The 12,253-nt window shown below is 41.4% G+C and overlaps 1 protein-coding gene across 18 annotated transcripts in view; it reads right to left on the reverse strand.

The window, feature by feature from the left end:
- The window catches only part of Spidr (scaffold protein involved in DNA repair), a 240,982-nt gene that overhangs the window by 41,479 nt on the left and 187,250 nt on the right, over nucleotides 1-12,253 (reverse strand). For 15 of the 18 annotated variants that reach the window (NM_001100988.2, XM_063270716.1, XM_008768898.4 and 12 more), the window contains one exon: nucleotides 291-431. The exons of 2 other annotated variants lie outside the window; for them this stretch is intronic. In NM_001100988.2, coding sequence (NP_001094458.1) covers nucleotides 291-431 — 141 coding nt within the window. Of the gene's footprint in view, nucleotides 1-290; nucleotides 432-12,253 lie in introns of those variants that run through there. One more of the 18 variants, XM_039088597.2, reaches the window with a different exon arrangement.

The following is a 12,253-nucleotide window of genomic DNA, read 5'->3' on the forward strand; positions in this document are numbered from 1 at the left end:
TAATATTTTTACTAAAGACATTTCATTTCATACATGTGATGTACTGTTCTTATCTGTTTTCTCTTAATTTCAACAAAATATTAACCAGAAGGGTGTATAATTACTTTGATTATCAATTATGTTTTTCTAGGGATACTGTATGGTCACTCAACTGTCAGTCTTGCTTTAGAGTACAGGTATGAGCAGTCCTGGCTTACTATCTTAAACAATAAAAATCTGAGATAAAAGCCAAAACGTTTGCTTTTTATTTGTTATTATATAAAGTAGATGATCTTCTAGCATGTTCTTACCTTCCTCTTGTAGCTTTCTGTAGAACCTTCACTCCCGACATGCTGCAGGACCTCCCTTCTAACTGTCTGTCCTTCCAGAGGGTGCTGTTCAAGTACACTTCCCCGAACATCCCACAGGCATCCTGCACTAGAAGGCAGGACCTGTAAAAAGCAGCATATTTATTTTCTAATTAAGAATCAAGAAGATCCCTGTCTTCTTCCCCCAAAACTGTACCAAAGTCATAAAGCTGCCTTTGCCTTTTGAACCATCTTGCCAAACTTTGTTTTGATTTTGTACATGCAAGTATTTAGATCGCTAGCCACAAAACACAGGAGACAAAAAGATTTTCAGCATTCACCCCCCAGCCATTGTGGTTGAAAATCTGATAAAGAGGGAGTACCCAGACCCCTGCGACCCTGGGAAGCAGATTCCCTGAACTGCATGCCTTCCAGTTCCCACCTGTGCCGGGGACCAGAACCCTGGCAACAGACCTGATCCCATGCAGCACACATCCCAGTTGCAGCTTGACAGGTAAGAACCCAAACCCCCACTCCTAAACCCGTGTACCAGGACCCCTGTGACCCAGGGAAGCAAATTCCCCACCCAGCCAGAGACCTTCTGGTACCCACCTGTGTAGGAGACCAGACCCCCGAGCCGGACCCGATTCCACACAGCCCACACCCATTTGCAGCTTGATTCCCCACGTATTATGACACATCCAGCTTCAGAAGATCAAAGGTTCACAGGAAAAACAGGCTCCAGTCAGAGACAGGGAGGCCACACAACACCAGAGATAACCAGATGGCAAGAGGCAAGCGAAAGAACATAAGCAACAGAAACCAATTTGACTTGGCAACAACAGATCACAGTTCTCCTACCACAGCAAATCCTGGATACCCCAACACATGTATAAGCAAGATTCAGATCTAAACTCTCATTTCTTGACTTTAGGAAGGACATAAATAACCCCTGACAGATCTCTCCTGAGAGACACAGCCAGAATACAGCAAATACATAGGCAAATGCCAGCAGCAAACCATTGAAATGAGAATGGGACCCCCATTGAAGGAACCAGAGAAAGGACTGAAAGAGCTGAAGGGGCTTGAGACCCCATAACAACAACAATGTCAACCAACCAGAGCTTCCAGGGACTAAGCCACTACCTAAAGACTATACATGGACTGACCCTGGACTCTGACCTCATAGGTAGCAATGAATAGCCTAGTAAGAGCACCAGTGGAAGGGGAAGCCCTGGGTCCTGCTAAGACTGAACCCCCAGTGAACGGGATTCCTGTGGGGAGGGCATAATGGGGAGAGGATTGGGAGGGGAACATCCATATAGATGGGAGGGGGAAGGGTTGGGGGATGTTGGCATGGAAACCGGGAAAGGGAATAACATTTGAAATATACATAAGAAATACCCAATTTAATAAAGATGGAGGGAAAAAGTAAATTCACAAAAGTATTAATATGAAAGAAGTTATACAAAGCAGATTTGACAAAGCAAACAGAATTTCAGTACATTTATTCACATACCAAACTCACACACTTTAGTGTGGGAAATTGCTACATGAATCCATAGGGTGTGCTTATGGAATCGAGGTATATGTGGGGATGTTGCCTAAGCTCAGCTTGCAAGGTGAGAGTGCAAACATGAGAAGGGCAGCAACAGTGGACAGGATGAGAGCAAGTACATTCCCCTGGGGTTCCGGAGAGCAAGCACACAGAGGAGTGCAGTGACTTTTTTTAAAAAAATGGTTATTTTATTTGTTTATATTTCAAATGTTGTACCCCTTCCTGGTTTCCTCTCTGCAAGCCCCCATCCACCCCCTGCCTCTATGAGGGTGCTCCCTTACCCACCCACTAACTCCCACTTCAGTGCCCTAGCATCTCTCTATGCTGGAGCATTGAGCCTCCATTAGGACCAAGTGCCTCTCCTCTCATTGATGCCAGATAAGGCCATCCTCTGCTACACATGCAGCTGGAGCCATGGGTTCCTCCATATGTATTCTTTGGTTGGTGGTTTAGTCCTTGGGAGCTCTGGGGTGTCTGGTTAGTTGATATTGTTGTGCTTCCTATGGGGCTGCAATACCCTTCAGCTTCTTCAGTCCTTCCCCTAACTCTTCCCTTAGGGTCCCAGTGCTCAGTCCAATTGATGGCTGTTGAGCATCCACATCTGTATTGGTCTGGCCAGAGCCTGACCAGCTCCTGTCAGCAAGCACTTCTTGGCTTAGCAATAGTGTCTGCAGATGGGATGGATCCCTAGGATCAGCACTTCTGGATGGCTTTTCCCTCAGCCTCTACTCTACTCTTAGTCCCTGTATTTTCTTTAGATAGGAACAATTCTGGGTTAACATTTTTGAGATGCATGGGTGGCCCCATCCCTAAACCAGGGGCTATGCCTATGCAACAAATATGGTCCATGGTCTCTGTAGGTTCTATCTCCCCCGTGTTGTGTAACAGCTAACGTCAACCCTGTTGAGTCTTTGGAACCACATGATCATCATATTAGATGCTCAAAAGGTCTTTGACAAAACAAATACCCCTTCAAGTTAAAAGTTTTGGAAAGAACAGGAATTCAAGGCCCACACCTAAACATAGTAAAAGCCATATACAGCAAACCCAATAGCCAACATCAAACTAAATGGAGAGAAAACTCAAAGCAATTCCACTAAAATCAGGGACAAGACAAGGATGCCCACTCTCTCCTGATCTAGTCAATATAGTCCTTGAAGTTCTAGCCAGAGCAATTAGACAACAAAAAGAGGTTAAAGGGATACAAATTGGAAGGGAAGAAGTCAAAACATCACTATTTGCAGATGATATGATAGTATATTTAAGTGACTGCAAAAATTCCATCAGAGAACTCCTACAGCTGATAAACAATTTCAACAATTTGGCTAGACATAAAATTAACTCAAACAAATCAGTATCTTTTCTCTTCTCAAAGGATAAAAAGGCTGAAAAAGAAATTAGGGAAAGAACACCCTTCACAATAGTCACAAATAATATAAAGTATCTTGATGTGACTCTATCCAAGCAGGTGAAAGATCTGTATGACAAGAACTTCAAGTCTCTGAAGAAAGAAATTGAGACGATCTCAGAAGATGGAAAGATCTTCCATGCTCATGGATTGGCAGGATTAACATAGTAAAAATGGCTGTTTTACCAAAAAAATCTACAGATTCCATACAATCCTCATCACAATTCCAACTCAATTCTTCAAAGAGATAGAAAGAGCAATTCTCACATTCTTCTGGAATAACAAAAAACCCAGGATAGCAAAAACAATTCTCAACAATGAGAGAACTTCTGGGGTTATCACCATCCCTGACCTCATGCTATACTACGGAGCACAGTGACTGAGCAGAGGAACTGAAAGGCCGCATGTCCTAATAATACAATGAAAATAAACAGTGATGTAAGGGCAGCGCACAGAAGACAGTACTATAACAGAGAATACAGAAAAGAATGACACGGTTCTTAAACTTAAGAAGCAGATGCTAATTTGAAAGAATATCTAGTAGAACAGAAATTTAATTTATATCTACTTTCTCAAAGGTTATGGATAAAGCCAGAAAATTCTGAAAGCCACCTCAGAACTATCTACCAACAAAGGGGATTTCAAGAGTGGTTATAAAATAAAGAATTTTTCAGCTTTAATTTTTAAAGAAGCACTTTCCCATTGGTATGTAATTCAGGCTGGAATATTTGTAAATACTACTGCCATCACAAAAGATAATTTCTCAATTATATATTTTAGAAAGAATAATGCTGGAATTAGTGGTATATGCTACCATGTCTAGCTTTGGAGAGCACAGTTATTACTTTTATTAGTATAGTAATTAATATATTTTTACTATCTGTACTATATCTGTCCCCATAGAGTACACATTGGCCTGAATTTAAGATCCTCCTCTGCCGACCTCCCGACACTTGGGATTATAGGTATGAGTCACAATACCCAACTACTTTTGGAAACTATAATATGCTTTTGAATTCACAAATCAAACAGAAAATTATAACTAGAAAAATGCTCAATACTATGATCTATATGATAAAAGTGTCAAAACTTATTGTTAGGGAAATGATAGTATTTCATATAATAAAACTGTATTTTCTATTACATTTTACTTACTTATTTTTTGTGGGAGTAGGAATTGAATGTAGGACCTTGTGTCTGTCCTCTCTTGCCACTGAGCTATATCTTGTACTTTTCTGTTTTACTTTTAGTTTTTTATGGCATTTTCACAAGTCTCTATCAAACCCCTGTAGTTCCCAATGCCTCCTGAAGCTGCAACACCCACTCGTCTAGTTGTAAAGCAGCTCTCCTGATGCCCTTGCTGGTGCAGAGCAGTCTCAGTGACCATGCTCAGCTCAGTGCCAGTCCTCTCCTGTCTGGAGGCTCATCTGTCCCATCCCCCGCAACCCCCTGTCTCTCTCACCTCTGTCTCTGTCTCTCTGTCTCTCTCTGTCTCTCTGTCTCTCTCTGTCTCTCTGTCTCTGTCTCTCTGTCTCTCTCTCTGTGAGCGCGCATATATACAGACTACAGTGTGCATATGGAGGTCAGAGGTAAACTTGTGGAGTTGTTTTACTTCCACCTTTTATGTGCATACTGGGAACAGAAGTGAGGTTATTAGGCTAATGCGGCAAGGCCTTTTACCCACTGAGCCCCTTCACTGGCTCCATTTAAGAGAAAGGAAGGAAAGAGGGAGGGGAAGGAAGAGGGAGAGGGAGAGGGAGGCAGAGTCCTGTGTGTATTTTAAGTGTATGGTATGTGTGTACATGAGGCTATCTTTTCCTTCTTAAATACTTTCTGAATTCAGGAGCTCTCACCTTTCAGATTCTGTGAGAGCCAATGTCAATCTATCTGTCCAATCTGCCTAAGGATAAGGCAGCTTCCTAGAATGCTGGGAATTGTGGCTTTTGGAAAATAACAAAGCCACTTGGGGAATACTGTGCTTCTGTGGTTTTTACCCTTTAAAAAGCCCCTATAAAATGTGGCTTGCTGGGATTCTAGAGAGTGGACCTGAGCCCAATCCATCCTCACCAGTATTTAATTAAAGCTTGGTTCAAATTTGGCTCAAAACTGTAAAACTTGTTTTTCTCTGGTGAATCTCAGGATTACCAATTCCTGGAAATGTGTTGGAAATCATTCATGAAGGAAGGTATTGATCCTCTGTACGTACAAACACAGTGGCCTGTGAGATTGATGTGCTTATCTCAATAAGATCTAGTCTTTTATTTAAAATCCAGTCATGCTTTCTCTGCCCCTTCTGTTTTTATTATCCTCTGTGAGAGCGAGAACGAACACATATCCTTTTCTATTAGACTGAACTCTCTTTCTGTCCCAGCCATTTACATGTCTCCTCACTTCCCAGCCACCTCTTTATCCAAGCTTTCTCTCTATTTACTTTAAAGAGGTAAAAATAGGAAAAGCCATGGGGTTGAGGGTGAAAGGAGGTCCGTATCCAGGCCGCATGTATTAAGAAGGCCTTCAGCTTTCCTATAGGAAGAGAGCATCAAAGTGACCCTTTGATAATGATGCATAGTTTAGGCCTACTAAATCTTACTGTTTAAAAAAGTTAATATCAAAATCTCTATGGAACCCAATATAAAGTTCTCTTTCTTGGTTGTCCTACAAAGGCAGAGGTGGGGAACTGATATTACTCTTTCCTAGTTTGCTGACTATTGCTTTTATCTCAAATAGCCAAAGGAGCTGGAGGCTACTTCTGCTTGTTGTTTTGCTTTAGTTTGTCATATGGTCCTGGATCATGCCTCCCCGCCCCTGCCCTGAGTACTGCTCTCCCTTGGTTTGTGCTGGCTGGATGTGCTCTCACACTGTCCTCTACATTGAGCTGTGGCTTAGGGACAAGCTGGCTCACACCTGAAGTAGGTTTCCACAACAGCAGTTACCTTATAGGTCACAGTGAATTCCACCTACTTATTAATGCTCCCTCTTGGTGAAACACTATCTTCAAAAACCCACTGCTGGCACAGGTCTGCTTGCTTTTCTTGAGCCACTAGAAATACTGAGTGGGTCTCAAATGGCTTCCCAGCAAAGCAGCATCCTGTCAAAGATTTAGGACCTTGCAAAAACTACCTATATGAGCTAAAACTTACTCATTTTAACATGGGAGTAACAGAAGTTAAGGTAGACAGCACTGAAAGAGTTACCCATAGAGGATAGGGCTGGGTTCAGTGGATGGTACAGTGTGCAAATCTTTCTTTAGTGGGCACAACTGATAACAAAGCTTAAAAATGTTTTTTTCTAAAACATTCTTGCACATGTTACATTAGGTCAGTTGTTGGATTTTATGTGGATCAACTTGCTTTATTAAATGATAATTTTGTTTGTCATAAAAATATATATGTGAATAAAAATAGTTAAGCTGTGTATTGAAAAAGGTAAGGTCTATGACTTATCTTTCTCACTAATTTTCCTTGTTTGTAGTCATGGAGCCATTTCCCAATGCCAGTTTTGCTTCTTCACTTCCCATTCTGTTTGTTTCTTTTGTTACAGTGTGAGCAAACATTCCTGAACAGAAGCTGTGTCTGATGAGAACAAAGCCTCCTGAAAGGAGTCGGGTCTGCAGGTTCTCTTGGGAATCTCAGTGCTGTGGAGAGATGTGGATTCTGTAGGTTCAGAAGCTGATTGATCTATATGGGGTTACTTTTAGCCGTCTAGGATGCCATTTCTTGCCATACACATCATGATAAAATACACTAAACACTTCTCAGAAGCTATTGACTTTAACAGAACACTAATTTTCACTCTCTTGAAAGCTACAAATGTCAGCAGAAAGCATCTTGGACCTTTTCACCAATCTTTGTTGTAACCAATTCTCTAATGTACCCAATAGATTTTAAACTTGTCATGATTTATGACTTTCTCTGTTCTGTAAAAGTATAAAAAACTTTATGAAGCTGCTTCTACATTGAACACTGAATTTGGTGTAACCTACAGTTGTGTTTCTGGGCCATGGTCACTCATAATGGCTCTACTACAATAAACCACCTTTTAATTCTCTTTAAGATGAGTGCTGTAGCCATGTGGTGTTAGCATACACACTGAATCCCAGCACTTGGGAGGCAGAGGCAGGTGGATCTCTGAGTTATAGGTCAGCCTGGTCTCAAGAGTAAGTTCCAGGACAATCAGGATTACATAAATAAATCCTGACTTGAAAAATCAAGATGAGAGCAGTGGTTTTTATGTGGCCAAAAGGAGCTCATATAACCTAGGCTAGCTTTGAATTTGTTGAGTGGTTGAGGATAACCCTTCGATCCCAAGTGCTGGATGTGCCATGTGTTTGTTTATTTTGTTTGTTTAATAATTCACTGAGTTCAAGTCAAGTTGTTTCATGAGCACAGGTTGGAGCTTATTTATTGGAGTATGGGTAACTTTATCAGTAGCTACACCACCTAAAAAATGGCTTCTCTTCCCCTACCAGCCATGAACTGCCCACAGTTTCTCAGTCATGGTAGGTCCTCGTGAGCCCCTGCTTCATCCACACTGGACTGTTGCTAGGGTCAGTTTTGTGCATGCAACCTACAGCTGCTGTGAGTCCCTGAGAATAATATCATCACGTCCAGAAGACAGCATTTTGCAGCTGTTTTAGGATTGATGCTATTGCTGTGATAAAGACACTGACCGTAAGCAACTTTGGGAGGAAAGGGTTTATTTGATTCTAGGGTTTGTAGTCAATGAAGTAACTCAAGACAGAAGTCTGGATGCAGGAGCTGATGCAGAAGCTGTAAAGGAAACACTGACCAATGGCTTGCTCAGCCTTCTTTTTTATATGATCCAAGACCACGTGCCCAGAGGGTGGCATCAGCTCCCATAGGCTGGGCTATCTCATTTTCTTATTCTAGTTAAGAAAATGCCTATTAAATGTGTATATAGGCAAGTCTTCTGGAAGCTTTTCTTAACTGGCTTGTGTCAGTTGACATGAAACTGACTAGTGCACAGCACTCCTCCCTATCTTTCAGCTTTTACATTTTGTCTCCCTCTCTTTGGGTAAGTTTTGGGTGCAAGGAGACAGATAACATAGATGGCCTGTTTCAGGAAGAACAATTAGCATTTATTTATTCTCAGTACTTGGGTCAGGTTTAAGTTTCTGCATTAACCAATGCCTACTGCAAAAAGAAGCTTCTCCAATGAATATTGAAATCATTATTCTATGTAGGAGACAGACTTACACCATGTTTATTTGGTAAAGCAGTAGCTTCCACACCCCCAAGTATGATCTCCTTGGCAGTGAGGTTTTATAAAATACCAGATATAGCATATCAGGAATGAATTTCCTCTCCAAGCATTGACCTTAAACCCAAGGGCAAATGCTTTATAATCTAGAATGGTCACCCCATTATCGTTCCGGTGGTCCTACTGCACCAGTATTGGCACAGATCCCCAACAGGCTGGTACTATAGCATCAGTGGTCTACCAGTGGGCAAGATCATTGATGACTCTTCTCCCTCGTCATCCCTGCCCCCAAAAGCTGGGAAAGCTTTTCATCAGCAAAGGAAGCTTCTGGCTCAACCCTAGCTTCACTTTCTGTGTTGTAATGTCCTCACCAAAAAAAAAAAAAAAAAAAAAAATCTCATCATTTAGTTCCAGTAGACAAGTGTGGCGGTTTGAATAGGAATGGGATGTCTCCTATACGCTCATATACTTAAATAGCTGATTGCCATGTTGGGGCCATTGTCTGTGGACTTCATAGAAGCTTTGGGAGATGGAACCTTGTTAGAGGAAGTGGTCACTAGGGGCTAAATTTGAGAGTGTAGTGCTTCACTTTACTTCTGTGTATAGATGAATGAATGATCAGTTTCCTGATCTTGCCACCTTACTTCCCTACATGCTGCCACAGCTCCCACACTGTGATGGTTTCTATCCCTTTGGAACTCTAAGGCAAAATAAATTTTTTTATTCCTAAGCTGCTTTTTGGTTATAGTATTTTATCACAACAGAAAGTATCCATAGAACTATATTTCAAAAGCTATAATGCAAACGGCCGAGAAACATTTTTAAATATTTTAAAATACACCACCAGGGAAATGCAAATTAAAAACACTTTATGATTTCATACCTCAACCCTTGGCAGAATTGTCAGGATTTAAAAAGAAAGAAAGAAAAAAAAGAAAGATATTAAGAAAACAGATGCTAGCGTAGATGCAGGGAAGACGCTAGTGTGGATGCAGGGAAAAGAGAACATTTACTCACTGCCTGTGGGAGTGCAAACTGGCAGTCATTATGGAAATCAGTGTGGAGGTGCCTCAAAAAGCTAGAAATAGATCTACCATGAGAGTTATACTTAAAAAAAAAAACAACACAGTTTTCAACCCAGACTGAAACTGACAGCAAACAGGGAGCTTTTAAAACTGTTTGTGAGCACCTGTGATAAAGGAGAGAGGACTATTATCCCACAGAGTGCACCAGAACTGGGTTTGTTCTATCAGACAGCTCATCATTTTGTCCTTGGAGTAACGTTCTAACAGGCAAATTCCACTCTTAAAGCACCGAGGCAGAAAATAAACACCCTTACCCAAACAGGTTTCCGTGTCTCTGGCAGAGGAGACGGCTGTGCTCTGTGACTGAGGAACACAGCCCTAGTGTCAATCCTTACTCCCACACGATCCAGGCGACTTTAATTTGCTTAACACCAGCCGTGTTACTATACTTTTTCCAAACTCAAAAATCGTAGTTTCTGTCATCCAACTAGACAATCTGAATTGCTAGTGATATTCATGTACTTGTCTTCATAGACGGGGGGGAATCTTTATGTGAAAGCAAAGAGGGAGAGATAGGAAGCTTCTGTTTGAACCAACCTGTGACGATGGGTTTTATAGAGGCAATCTCATCCCTTAGTTACTGTTGTTTTATGTGTAATGTAAGTTTCTGCTAAGGGTAAAGCAAAACATGACTTGAAATGCAGACCCTCATTTTCCCTGTCCTAGGCAGTCACTCAGCTCCACCTAGGAAGAACCACGACATTGGAGACAGACATAGTGACATCAGCCTCTAATCTCGGGGCCAAGGCAGAGATCATGATTTGAGGCCACTGTGGGCTATATACGGAAAGTCCAAAGCTACTCTGTGATACACAGTGAGACCCTGTTTCAAGAACAAACAAAACAACAAAGAGTAAGCAGATGATATTTGTGAACCCATATTAACCTTTTCAGAAATGCAAAACAACACACATAAGAGGTCTAACATGTAAAGGTCTATTATATAGTTAATATTTGCCTTTTCCCTTCTGTGTGTGTATATGTGTTTACACACACACACACACACACACACACACACACACACACACACACACTTACATGCACTAGTGATTGAACTCAGGGCCTCATGTATGGACATCAAGCATTCAGTCAAAGCTATATCCAGATCCTGAAAAGCTTTTTATTTCTTCCCTTTATCAGCTTCATTGTAGAACACTTTAAAAGTTATATATAATAAAAAAAAAACCAAAAACGATAAAATGAATGACAAAGAAAAAAAAGTTAGATTTGTAAAGGGGAATTTAAGGCTACAATTCCTCTGAGCATTTTAATCTCACCCTCTTTTTTCTAAACTAACTTCTCTTTCTTTCATTCAGTGGTACAATTTCACTGCTCCACAGAGAAGGAACAAGGGAAACTGTGGACGTGTGTGTCAGCACATGCAGATTTGCCAAGAAGGAAGATTAAGTGACCATGTGGGTGTTTACGCTGAGATCGCAGCAGTTCTTAGCAGTTCACCAAGAATTCCGGGAATCAAGACAGGCTGGCTGTTCTATTCTAGGTCACCGTCAGAGGCTGCAGTCTGAGGATCTACAAGATCTTATTCTCTACTTCGCAACCTTTTATTAAGCATCGACTCAAGAACAACAGAGAAGGAACTGGAGTATGAAGTATAAAAGTAAAAAGCGAGAGACAGAGAAAGGTGGCAGGGAGCAGGAAAAGCCAGGAGAGGCTTGACCCAGATGAGAGAGGAGCTCCCCAGAAGACAGGAGGAGGGCTGCTGCTTCCTTGCAGCTGGGAACTAGACGCAGGACACTGCGTTCCCTTTTCTCAAAAAAAAAAAAAAAAAAAAAAAAAAAAAAAACCACAGGCATGGGATCTCAAAGTAAACACTTAATCCTGCTGTTTATCTTTTTATCATGAAGAGATGTTAACAGCATGGTGTTTTTTTTGCTATACAGAAATGTTTCTTATTCATTTAAAAACCATATTTTGCTAAAACATGACAGTTCTCCTTCCCTTCCTTCCTTCCTTTCTACCTTTCTATGTACTAAAATAGGGTCTCTCTATGTATCCCAGGCTTGTCTCAAACCTGAAGCTCATTGTTACAGTTTCCTAAGTACCGAAATTACAGGCATGCGCCATCAGGCTTCATGTGAACTTTCCAGTATCACTGGATAGGAAAAATAATAACTTTTCCTTCTAAACATGTAGTTTGTATGGTTTTGATACCCTGTAGGATCCCATATCCACTACCACTGTCACAGCATTAAGCAGTTCCTATGAGATTACAGATGAGCTTGCTTGCTTGTCTGTCTTGACTAGGCAAACAATTTCTGGAAGGACAGACTGTAGGTGAGACAGTTATAGACTATAACCATTTCCTCATTCCTAAACCCCTAGCCCCGCCTAGATGAAAGATCACAGTCATCGTTTCCCTTGCAGAGCCCTCAGTTTGTAGCCTGAGAGAGGCTGTCCCACGCTGTGTGTGTTAATAAACAGTCCTGTCTGTCTGAAGTCAGATATCTGTCTCTGCTGCTTCAGAAACCAAAAGGCTCTTCTTTTAAAGGGGGTTGGTATATAGAGGTCAGACTGTGAAGGAAAAAGCAGAATGGAGAGCGAGGCTCTGACTCCACACAGAATCCTGATCTGTATTACACAACATCAGGTGTAAGAGGCTCCTGAAGACTAGTGAGACGGTTTAATTTTGGAGACTCTGGAGCCCCAACAACAGCCCTGCTTTAGTTCATTAAGT

This window comes from Rattus norvegicus, chromosome 11 (genome assembly GCF_036323735.1).
Source record: "Rattus norvegicus strain BN/NHsdMcwi chromosome 11, GRCr8, whole genome shotgun sequence".
Lineage (NCBI taxonomy): Eukaryota > Metazoa > Chordata > Mammalia > Rodentia > Muridae > Rattus > Rattus norvegicus.